This window comes from Schistocerca cancellata, chromosome 5, assembly GCF_023864275.1.
Source record: "Schistocerca cancellata isolate TAMUIC-IGC-003103 chromosome 5, iqSchCanc2.1, whole genome shotgun sequence".
In the NCBI taxonomy this organism is placed as follows: Eukaryota; Metazoa; Arthropoda; class Insecta; order Orthoptera; family Acrididae; genus Schistocerca; species Schistocerca cancellata.
Window position 1 is genome coordinate 313,767,298 of NC_064630.1, and position 12,428 is coordinate 313,779,725.

Below are 12,428 nucleotides of genomic sequence, written 5' to 3' on the forward strand. Positions count from 1 at the left end.
TATCATTTTTAGGTATAAAGAGAGAGATGCATGCACTGTCTTATTTCAAAGCAATTCCTTGCACACCTCTCTCTCTCTCTCTCTCTCTCTCTCTCTCTCTCTCTCTCACACACACACACACACACACACACACACACACACACACACTATTTAGAAATGATGTAACATACCAGCTAGGATTTGTTATGACATCATCCACAACTGTTCCTGGTGGAGGATTTTCTTGTTTCAGGAACAACCTTGTATTTATTCTTTTTGTCACTATGATTACGGACAGCTTGAAAGCTGCAGAACCATATACTTCCTGCAGCCTCTGCTTCAACAAGGCCACCTCATGTTCAAAAACGTAATGCAATTGTCCTTCTCCCACACCATCACGATACAGAAATATTCGCTGTGGGAGAGAACCCTGGTTCACTTGCTGGTATTTCCGCAAAGCTTCTGTAATTCACAAAGGAAGAAAAGCGCTATAACAAAAGCAAGTGTGACAATTTAAAACCACTGATTCACTAATGTTTACTTTCTCAACATCATATGAGAAGAAAAAAGCAACCATGAATGCACATATCTACCTTACTGGTACAAATTAGATCTATTTTCATACCTGAATAGTATTTTAACTAAATGCAATACAGTGAAACCCCGCGTTTACTTTTGCAAGGAACTTTAAAAAAAAAAAGGTGTGTAAAAAGGGGGAAAATGTAAAACGTGAGAAACAACATTTTAAGCTGTGAATGTTGTGTTTAGGATACCCCCTTGCATTTTTGCACTTCATGTATGATATGTGTACATAACAGGCACCAAAAGACTTATCAGGGACTTGCTTATTATGTAATAAAGGTTAATTATCTAATAAGAACAGTTTATGTAACTGGAACTGATAACTGTCTAGGAAGTAGGAACTTTTGACTCAATTTCATACATCATGTAAATAATGAAATACTGCACTAGTTACGTATTTTGTCATGCTTAGCACGAAGTTTTTTGAGAATATTTCCGTCAAGTGCAAATATGTACATACGTATTTTGTGTGGTGTTTGAATGTGTGTTATTCTGCGTCCCTTCCACTGTAGTCATCTTTTTGAGGTTATCAAGTGCTGTGCCTCCTCAGGTATGTGGAAACCCACACACATGAAAACTATCACTCACATTACAAAAAATATGTAAGTAAATGCTGCACTTGATAACGAAAATAAATTCTCAAAACATGTTTTGCTCAGCATGAAAAAACTACATAACCAGCGCTGTGTTTAAACTGAAAACGTTACAGCAACACAAGGTGAATGACAGTGTCAACTTAATGCCCCATCACAAAACTGTGTTTGGGCAGTAGAGATAGTTTGGAAAGTGTTGTAATTGGTCACGATATCTTTATTCGAACAAACCTAGTTACTCCAATCAGCCACCACATCAAGCACAGCTTGGCAGCGGTGGGATATACAGCATTAATTGTCCCAAACAGATCATATCTACTGAGTGCACTGGTGTCAAGAAACTTAACCACGTAATATTTGTAAACACTACTGGACGGTCTGATTTTGCACTTCAGAATCCCAGAAAAACTGAAAAAGGTCAATATCACAAGAAGTATCATTTGACTACAATGGAATGTTAGCACAGAATTTCACTACAGTATTTTACTACCTACGAATGCAATCCACATCAACTTCAAGAAATTTGCATTCCACAGATAACATTTCTGTGTATGTGAAGTATCATTTTCAAACAAGGAATTACCAAACTTCATTTGCAAGAGCACTGCTTTCACAAATTTAATTGGTTAATATGTCTTATGTACAGTGTTACATTTCCATTGACATGTGTTAACTGGATCATGATTTGACAGTGATTAGCATGCACTTTAAATAGTTTACGACACCTTTTCAGAATTAGGCTAGTTTAAACAATCTGCAAGTGCTTTTTTTTTCACTAAAACAAGACAAAACTTTGCAAATGTCACAAAACGATGTGTGCGCACTTCAGAGACAGGGGGCCCGGCTACACGAATAAGGTCACAATGAAGTTCTTTTGTATCACATCTCCCGTAAACTCTCGTAACCGTGAAAAATTATTACATTTCCATGCAATGCTTCACATGAAATTCAGATACTATGTGGTGGACAATAAGTGGGCATTCCAATGAATTGTGGAACAAACTTATTTGTGATGTACATCAAACCCACATCAATAAACAGTATCACCTCCTCCTGCTCCTCCTCCTCCTCTTACAGACTCGTTGGACCATTTGAGTGACTCATTTTCTTGGGTTTTCCTACCTAATTTTCCAGAGTTTTTTTTTCATTTGTTCTGTTTTTTGTTGTTCCTCACCTGTAAATATCCTTTTTATTATAGGATGCTATTTTCATAGCAAGCAAGGACAAAAGAATAACTGCAACACCACAAGATGATCCTCTTTATTGTTTGCTGTTTGTCTGTTTTTGACTTAAACCTAATTATGTTTTTCAGTTTTTTAAAAATTTCCTATTTTGAAAATTGTCCAGTGTTACGTCTAGCTCTTTCACACACTCCCCGATTTCCTTCATCCATTCTACTTCTTGTTTCACATTCCAAGTTTCAATATAATTTTTCTTGCTAATCACATTTCTGGTGTTCTCATGTGGGGGGGGGGAGAGGGAGAGGGAGAGAGAGAGAGAGAGAGAGAGAGAGAGAGAGAGAGAGAGGAGGAGGAGGAGGAGGAGAAGAAGAAGGAGAGAATCATTTTTTCCCCGTGTAGTAGTTTCTATGGTCTCTAGTCCACTGCACACCACTTCATTTGGCACTATCTGCCATTGTCCATCCTCCTGACATTTCTTATTTAGGAATGTTACAGCTATTCTTCTCTCTAATTTTAGGATTTTGTCAATTCTGTTTTTCTGGGCAACTCAGAAAAGATTTTCACTCCACCAGCTTTCAGTTTTGATTGCTAGGACATTTTTTTATTGTATGTAGGTCATGTTAATTTTTCAGCTTCAGAATTTTGTTGGTTATTTCTTGTCAAGCACATTTCTTGTCCAATTTGTATATTATAATTTCTCCGAAGTATTTAAATTGTTTCAGTAGTTTCATTTTCTTGTTATTTGCTGTTATGTGGTTAATTACTAGTGGTCCGCTACCTTTACCTCAGTCTGTTCGAATGATATCTGGATTCCTATTTTTTGTTGCTATATTTTGTATGCTAGTTATTTGATTTCTGGCTTCTTGAATGTTATCAGTTAGTAAATCTAAGTTATCTGTGAACTCCAAGCAATTTAAGTTTATTTAATCTTTCTTGGTTCCAATTGTTACGTTTTTACGATTTTCCTTGTAACATCCCCCATCACGCACTCCATGCACAACTGTAAGCACCTCAGATATTTTTCCTCTAAACTTTACTTTACATCTGTTGTTTGTCCAAGTAAAGTAGATAATTTTTATTCATTTGGAATAAAGACCAAAATCATTAGTATTTTCATCAATAAAGATCTGTAGAAACAATCATAAGCTTTTTTGACGATCACAGAGGTCTGACTTCTTGTTTTGCCTCCTTCTTTGGGACTGATCCATTACCAATTTCTAAATGACTGTGTGTTTTGGGCTGTTTCTCCAGAGTCTAAACCTCCTTGATATTCTGTTAGATTCTGTTAAATTCTTGACATGACTTTATATGTGATATCGAAAAAGGAAATTCCTCTATAGTTGTCTGGATTTGATTTGTCTCCACTTTTGTGTAGTTGAGTGGATTAAAGCCCAATTTCCTGCTAGTAGTTGTTTGTTCGAGGTTTTTACAATGCACTGGCGTATTAGTATCTTCACTGGTACTGCTACATATTTACGAAGTTCTCCAAATGTTTGATCTTCTCACTTATAATACAGACTAAAACCCACCACCAAATTTTTCCATTCATAAAATTTGGACATTTATTCTTCTGAAACTGACAACTGTGCACGCGATTTAATTCATGAGCTGTGGTCATTCAGTTTTCACAAGGATAAATTTTGGAAAAGCACAGGAAACCTCAATGGAAAATAGCTCAAGTGTAGGTTTTTACACTGCACGCCAAAATATCTTCAGTGATCATTTTAACCTTTCATAAAGCTTCAGATATTTGTATGTAGTCAGCCAGTCAGTCATAGTATTCGCAAGACCTCTGCCCTTTTCTTGAATCACTCTGCAAAACTTTCCTAGCTGTTACACAGTGTAACTGGTATGTGACCAACATACAGTCAACTCATGTGTCTAGTGTGCATTATAGGAAACAAAAAGTGAGATGCCAACCCTCGATCACACCCACAGGAGGTGATGGACTTCATTGGGCTGCGAAGATACTGATGATAACTTCAGAGAAGGGAGAGAGAGAGAAATTTTAACCATAATTTTTTTTATCGGTATTAGCATGAGTTTATACCTATATGCAAACAAAGTGATGTCTCAACATAGTCCTTTCAGTTTTACTAAGATACAGACAACTTTTTCCTTGTCTTCCCAATTCTCAAACACTTAATTAAAATGAAAGTCACAAACCAGCTGGATCAAACAAAACATATTTGTTGGCAGTCAGACAAGGCAGGACTTGCTTTACAACCTTTTATGAATTAGTAGAAGACACATGGCCAAACCATTTTCGGATTGGTCACATGAAAGTTTTTGCCTTCCAGCCCTATCTGTTGCAAGGATGGCTAAATACTCGTCTCAACTAGTCTTTAGCACACACAGAAATAGCAGTTAAAATATCAATATAAATATGCAACAAATGTAAGACAGCTGCGATGTTGTTGATGACAATTTACTTTATAGACGACACAAACTACCAGGCAGTGGGATCAGTGTGGAAACAATAATTCTAACAGAACCCCAATAAACAATAAATTACTTAGTTGCAGGTTACAGTGGTTATTAGTTTCCTTAATAGTGTGTCTGAAGGTACGAGATAACAGATTATTTTTTTTATTTATTTATTTTATTTCTGAAATGAGGGTGCCAAACTTCCCCCCAGTATTTGTTTGCAGTTCCTATAGAATAATACCCACAAGCTCAACATGTTGACAATCTGTTGTGGACAGACCAGCTGACACAACACTGATAAACCAAAGGCTTTCATTGGTTCATAACCTGCACTTGTCAAGTTTTTGTCGCATTTCATTATACAGCTCACTTTGACTCTGCCATCACAAAGAACAACCATGTTTTAATTTTAAGAATACTGAAGGACTGCAAACTCTACAGAGAAATTATGGTTGTCACTTACAGCCATTTTTCTGTAACCCTGAAAGCACCTGAATACTACAAAAAGAAACTTAACTGTGCAAGCACTGGGCGACTCTCCTGAAGTCTTGAGTTTGCAAACAGATAACTATTTTTTAAATTATTTTTAAATAATGGCACAAAACTAAATTTTGTGTTTAGCAATTTTTATTTGGTGCAACACAAGCCTCTGTCATGTTCTAATCCAAACAAAGTCAGCCCAGTTACAGCAGCTTGCACAAAGGCAGTGGATAGTGAGGCAATGCACAGTGGCAAGACGCAGTGTACAATGTGACACTCCAGCCAATAGCAACATTCTGCTGCGTTTGCCTGTAGCATGTGCATCAGACCATGTGTGAAACATTTAACGTTGTCTTTCATCTCAGTTCATGTATAGTGATGTTACTGCTCCACTGTAATTTTCATTATGGGTGATATAAAGCAAACATGAGAAGTACTATGCTAAGTAGCAACAGCAATAGCTTTTAAAGCACATTAATTGCACTATGCACATTCAGAAGCAGAAATAATGGCTGGGTGTAGTGGTTATCCCTGTGTTGCCAATTATCAAGGTAGGCAATGGCTGGACTGTGAGGCATGGGACAAAGGACAGTTGGCACCACCAAGAAGTACACATTGTGCTTCCGCCTTTTTAAGTGTACCCCATTTTAGCAGCAGGTTACATCACAATTAAATGGGATTCCAAACAACAGTCAAGCTCAGTGTTTTGCACCTGGCTTTGCCAGATATGAACGACATTTTTTAATACATGTGAACCCTTACCTGCTGCTGTGGGACAATGTAACCCGAGAGTTATTTCTTCTGTAGGTGACATCTGACATGGTGAGAAACTAAAGTAGGCAGTCTCACGCAAATTCTTTCATTGTGTGGTTCTCTCTTGAGCACTATGTAATTCCTTTGTCGCCCTTACTGTGTCACTAATTTGCATGTTTCGACCCTGTGTTGCTAGGTATTTCAGTGAAGTGACCAGATGTAACTACACATCCTATACAGTGCTTCAACTCTTAAATTTTTTGCTGTCACTTTTCTGACTTGTTACATGCTTTAGATGTGTACACTCAATACAAAGTTTCTCATATCCTTTCTGAAAATGTCATCCTCCTCACAGATGAAGGAATCACGCCAGAGCCACTATGAACTTATGAAGAGTCTCTGAGGGAAGTTCACAAGCTGGAGAGGACAACACTGAAACAAGTGTGTGTGTGTGTGTGTGTGTGTGTGTGTGTGTGTGTGTGTGTGTGTGTGTGTGTGGATTAACAGCAAGAAAGGGAGACAAATGTGGATGAAAGCTAAAAATGTTCTTACACCGTGAACACAGTCTATAAAAGGACACACACTCATTCCCACTTCACTCTAGCACCTGCCGGCACTATTCCATTCTTCTCAAATTTTTATCTATTGTGTTCCTTCCTGAACAACCATCAAGAAAATAAACTTTAAACTTAAGACTGATGACACCTTTAACCACAAATTAATAGGTTTCTACAGGCAAGAAGTCTAAAAAATATCTGAGCATTGTCAGACTGTTTTAGACAGTGGAGGAAACTATACTGCTGAGTAATAGTTTCTCTCTTTATCTCTGCATTCAATAAACTAATAAAAAAATGCTATAAAGATTGCACTATACTAATACAAATGAATACAACTTACAATAATCTTACGACAAAGGTCTTCTTTTAAAGTGCCCATAAGACAAGTATACCCATATCTTCAAGAATTAACAAGATATTACACATTTTTAGCTGCAAAATAGTACATGTCTACATGCAGTCCACAGTCATACTGAAGTATTATTATAGAACTACCACAAAGGATAGCAATGGGGGAAGACAAACGACAAAATCCAGTTACGTTACTCAGTGCCACAATAAAGTCAATACAATTGTGTGTTAACAATGAACTAAAAATTATCTAGTCAGAAGAAGAAAAAAAAGCAGCCATTAAGAAGCGTGCAAATTCTGTATATTTTCACCTTTATATGTACAGGGTACTGAAACAATGCAGTGAGAAAACTTACGGGGGAAAGTTAGTTTTTTTTTTTTTTCCTTTTTTTTTGGGCCCGACTTTTATCACCGCTGATAATATATTAAATCATCATGAAGAATCTTTTGTTCGTTTGGTAATTATGAACATAACAAGAATACTTCTTTTACCTACTTTCATTGGCACTATCCTGAGGCTAAGAATAAAAAAGTTTGAAATCAAGAAAGTGAAGTGGGTTCAAAAACTCACAAAGAAATGATAACAGCAAGTGTTTCCAGAGCAAATTTGATTCCAGCCTCTGCCAACATGAAGGGAGGAGCAGTTGAAATAACACGTAAAAAGTATCACATAATGTTCGGAGTACTGTGTAGAATGAGTCTTCATTAAGCAAAACTGTCATTAAGCAAAACTGTCATTCCATCTGCAATAATCACAAGAACGATAATATAGCTGCCAACCTTGAAAAAAGGCTGTCAATAATCTCATGGTCAATATGGAAGACAGTCCAAGGGGCCTCCCCACAAAAGTTTAGGTATTAGAAGGCTGAATTAGGACTTAAAAGCTATATTTCAGACACTTTTTGACCCTAAATAAAGAAGATTTTCCAGGAATGAAAATAACTGTAAATGAAAAATCAAGTTCAGTGGAGAAGGCTTAAAATTAATTAGTGAACACCATGGGAGCTTTGGAAACATTTCTGTAGTTTTCATGTATGTACTGCAATATATCTCATGGATTACAAACATGGAAAAAAGCCACTTATTTCGGCATTTGTTTGGTCTCTGTTGTAACTGGTGCTTTTTTAATTTTTTACTGATAATCGACTAAAAACACTGAAACGTCTATTAGCCATACTAGTAGTGCTGAAGTTTTCATTTTTAAATAAACTTTTTACAAAAGGAATAATTCATATTCATAAATTTTGTGTTGGTTTGAAATATTGCATTATTATAGGAGAAAGGAAAAGTGATCAGTGCTACCTTACTAACAATGCTGATAGAAAAAAAGCAACAAATGCATGGCATAAGTACAGCATCGCTGAGATGATATGTTCCTGTTGCCATGTGTCATGGCTTAAGGTAGGCGTGTATGTGCAGTGTGTAAGACTTGTCCCCACCAGGTCTACATGGTAGTATCTCATTGTCGTCACCGGGCATCCATTGCATTGCAAAGTGGCGACAACCCTACTCTAAGTATTTTTAAGAAGCGGTATAGTGATGAAGTACAATGCTTCATTTGTGTTAAAAGCTTAAAGATTTGTCTGCCATTTCTAATGAAACAATAAAAGAGGAAGGTAATTATAGTAACAATAATAAATTATAAACTCAACAACAAATCATTCATATAATTGCATAGGCTTCCACAGTCAGAGTAAGTCGACATAAAAGCTTTCTGGGCATGGTACCGTGTCCTAATGTATAAAAATACTGCTGCTGGAGGAAAAAATCCAAATTTTTCTCCAGCAGCAGTATTTTTATACGTTATGATGCAGTACCGTACCCAGAAAACTTATGTCGAATTCATTCATAGTATGCAACAAAAAACAGATAGTATTTGATCAGCTGTCTGTGTCTACATAATATGCTTTCAAATGGTTGCAGCCCTTGGAAACAGACAAACTAACATGAAAAAACAATGAAAAACAAGAGTTCTTTAACCTCAGTTACAACAAAAAATCAGTTGTTTTGGTAATAACCACCACCCCTAGTGTTTTATATAAAAATAATCACAAACCATTCTCATTCACTGGCTCTTCTTGCTGGATCTGCCCTATACTTGTATTGTTAAGTATGAATTAACAGGCGAACTGTGTACCTTGTGATGTCATCTGGTTAGAAAAACCGCAACAGCTTACAGACAAATGCCTGGAACCTTGTGATGGCACTAAGTTCAAAAGCAGCTTTATTCCCATCTTTTAAGGTGACACACAAAGAATGAAAAAATTGTCGCGTACCATAACCTATCTTAGTAACAGCGATGAAATCATTCATGGACAGGTATACTACATACTCCAGAAGGAAACTATTACAACCTAGGAAGGAAATCATTACGTTTAAAGAGCATTTGATTAAGTGATGTGATCAGTACTTTTTCCAATTCTTTTTAAAACATCGAATTGTAAAATGTCAATTTCTGTAATTCTTAATATGTTCCCATAACTCCATAATTAAGGTGCTATATCCGTAACAATTATGGACAATCCATAATAGATGGCAGCCATACAGTATCATCTACTCGTATGATTAGAATGTGAATACTGATTTTGTCAACCTGCAGTATATTTCATGCAAAGATCAATGAAAACAGTAAGAGATCCACCAAGTCAAGCCTGTTTGCTCTTAAATTAGTTTCTGATGGTTTCACATTAACTAAGCCTCCAGGGCTGGTTCGCCACAGCTTGGCCAGTCAAGGCACTATTCAGTACTTCTCAGCTGTGCTGTGTCCTCCTTAGAACTACAGTACAGCACAATACTTCATTTAGTAGTGCAATGTGACAACGTTTCTCTTACAATTTTTTGTCAGCACAACTCCAGTTTGGCAGAATGCTGGTGGCACCAATGTTTTTCCTTAACTTTTGTTCCTAGTATAAAGAATGTTCACAAGTCCAGTGGCTGGCTGTGAAAAAAAGGTAATCTAGCAACCCATCGCCACATGTCTTTAAAATTATTTTGGGATTCACGGCTATTTACTGAAAAGGAGGATGAAAATTCTCAATGTCTATTCCGCAGTCACATAATTAACAGGTATCGCCTACTTGCTATAGAATGGCATTACAACACTAAGAGACTCCATTTTCTAACGCTTCAACGCCACCCTCCATAACCTACAAATAGGCAACATTCAATGTCACCACATAAAAAATACTGGAACTCCAAATGAAAATGACAGTTGATGAATACACTTATAGCAACCCGTGAGACAATTAACCAAACAAAAATGCCACAAGCTAATGAACCAACCTACTTCTTTCAAATACAATTTGTTGGCCACGATAGATTACATCGTTCAATATGGTCACATAGGTGTTACTGCATAGTGTTTACTCTAATTATAGTACACATTTACTGTTGGAAAATCAAACCAATATAATAAATAATTTTATACTTGTCAATGTGAATGCTGCACTGTAGATCATAGACACAAGGCACAAACCATCACAATTACCTGGAGGATGTTGGTTGCTGTCGCAGGACTGGTGGCTCATTGCTGTTGTCTGCATCGAGATAGAACTCTTTACCAGGAAGTGTTCTCAGCAAGACAGGCAGCCTCATGATCTTACACAGAACTGTTTTTGGGAAGTTTCTCGATTATTAGCTGGTTATAAAGGGAAGTACATTATCTTTGCGGTGCCATCTGAATGATACATTGAGCACAAAAAATGTGGTTTAAGACAAAAGGAAGAAGCGGGCTCAAAGTCTCGACTAATTTCAAAGTCGATCATCGAGAAGTCACTGTTTCTCAACATCATTTTTGTGGGTTGAGTTGGTTTTGTGGACTGGTTACTGCATAGTATTTTGAAGGTCTCATTTTCAATCCCCCACTAAATTACAAATTTTAACACATACCAAAAGACATCCTTTACTTTGGCAAAGCCTAGTGAAGAAACCAAGCCTTGGCCGTTGTTTAGAATCCCATTGAAACATATGATCTCCCACTTCCACTGCTAACAGGGCTGAAGTCTGTTTAGATTAGAGCATAACAGAGAGGTACATTTCAGCAAAGGAAACTCTTACATACAAAATTTAGTTTTTGTGACATAACTGAAAATAAGTAATTTAAGTGAATCACTACACATTTGTGAAAAAGTGGCTTCGCAAAATTCAATTGGTGCTACACAGAGTTCCGTTTTTCGTTAGAATTAGTATATACGCTACCTAGAAAAACATACTGGTTTGACTTGTCACTTGTTTTAGCTTCATGAGTATTATGTCCCAATATCATTATTATTTTTAATAAAAAGCTAGTTTAGGATCCATCAGGTGCTGCTGTAAAGGTTCACTATCTATTGGCAAATTTTCAGTTGTCAGAATTAATGTATGGGAATTAAAGTGTGGGGTAAATAAAAGTGGATAATATTAGACGTGAACGTATGCACAAAACCACACCCTGTAACGCGCACACCACAAGCACTCTTTGCCAGCAAAGAGTGCCATACAACACTTAGTCCGGAAATGGTGTCAGAAAATATCTGTTTTGAACAAGTCAAAAAACATTCCAAAATGTGCCTGAAAATCTGAAAATATCGCTGCAGTTTATCAGAAAATGCTTCAGTCCTACCAAATCAACCAACACCTGTCACAAGAGACCAGCATATCAAGTCAATCATACGGACGAATGCTCGAATTGGACCTGCACATGTATCCTTGCCAAAGTCTGTTGTTCATGCATTAAAACCAGCAGATGCTCCTCAGTTTCTCCAGTTTTGTGAATGGCTGTTCACTGAGATAACAATCAATGGCTTGGATATGGATCTGTTCTTTACGTCTGATGGAGCCTGGTTTCACGCGAGTGATGGTGTTAACACTCACTATCACAGGTCTGAGAGGTCTGAGCAACACGGGAAGCCACATAACTTCCATGAAACACCACTGCACGATCAGAAGGTTATGCCACATTAGTGGTCCCATCTTCTTTCACCAGATGCTGACTTTCGCACATTACATGTCAACATTTTGAAACCATTTGTGGCATTAACGGAAGAGGAAAAGTCCTACAGTTACTTCCAACAGGACGGAGCAACTTCTCAAACAGCTGAAGAAGAGGAAACCAGATGTCTCTAGAGGCACAATTAAACTAGAAGAGAAATGCTTAGGATACATTGCAAGACACAGTACCATCACTGGAACAATAGCACAAGGAGCTATTGAGGGGGGGGGGGGGGGAAGGGGGGGGGGGGGGGGGGGGAAGGGGGGGGGGATCGCCAGGGATGACTAAAGATGTCAGCCGCACAGTAGATTATGAATGATGTGGTATGCACAGCATATGCAGAAATTAAGAGTGAACTGGTGTGCTACTGCAAACCAACATGAAAGTTGAACATTAAAGAAAAAGAAGTGATACTGGTCCATGTGGTTGGCAGCTTTTGTTTTAGACAAACGTCTGACAATCAGAAAAATCAGGAATCTGTATCTTAGCACAACTACAAGGACTACCTTAATCTGGTGCTGCAACCAAGACAAAAAACCAAGTTAATGCCGATTTC

The 12,428-nt window shown here is 37.3% G+C and overlaps 1 protein-coding gene across 2 annotated transcripts in view; it reads right to left on the reverse strand.

The window, feature by feature from the left end:
• Positions 1–12,428, reverse strand: part of LOC126188855 (piwi-like protein Siwi) — a 167,476-nt gene that overhangs the window by 35,148 nt on the left and 119,900 nt on the right. For both annotated transcript variants that reach the window (XM_049930498.1, XM_049930496.1), the window contains exon 15: positions 171–441. In XM_049930498.1, coding sequence (XP_049786455.1) covers positions 171–441 — 271 coding nt within the window. The remainder of the gene's footprint in view (positions 1–170; positions 442–12,428) is intronic.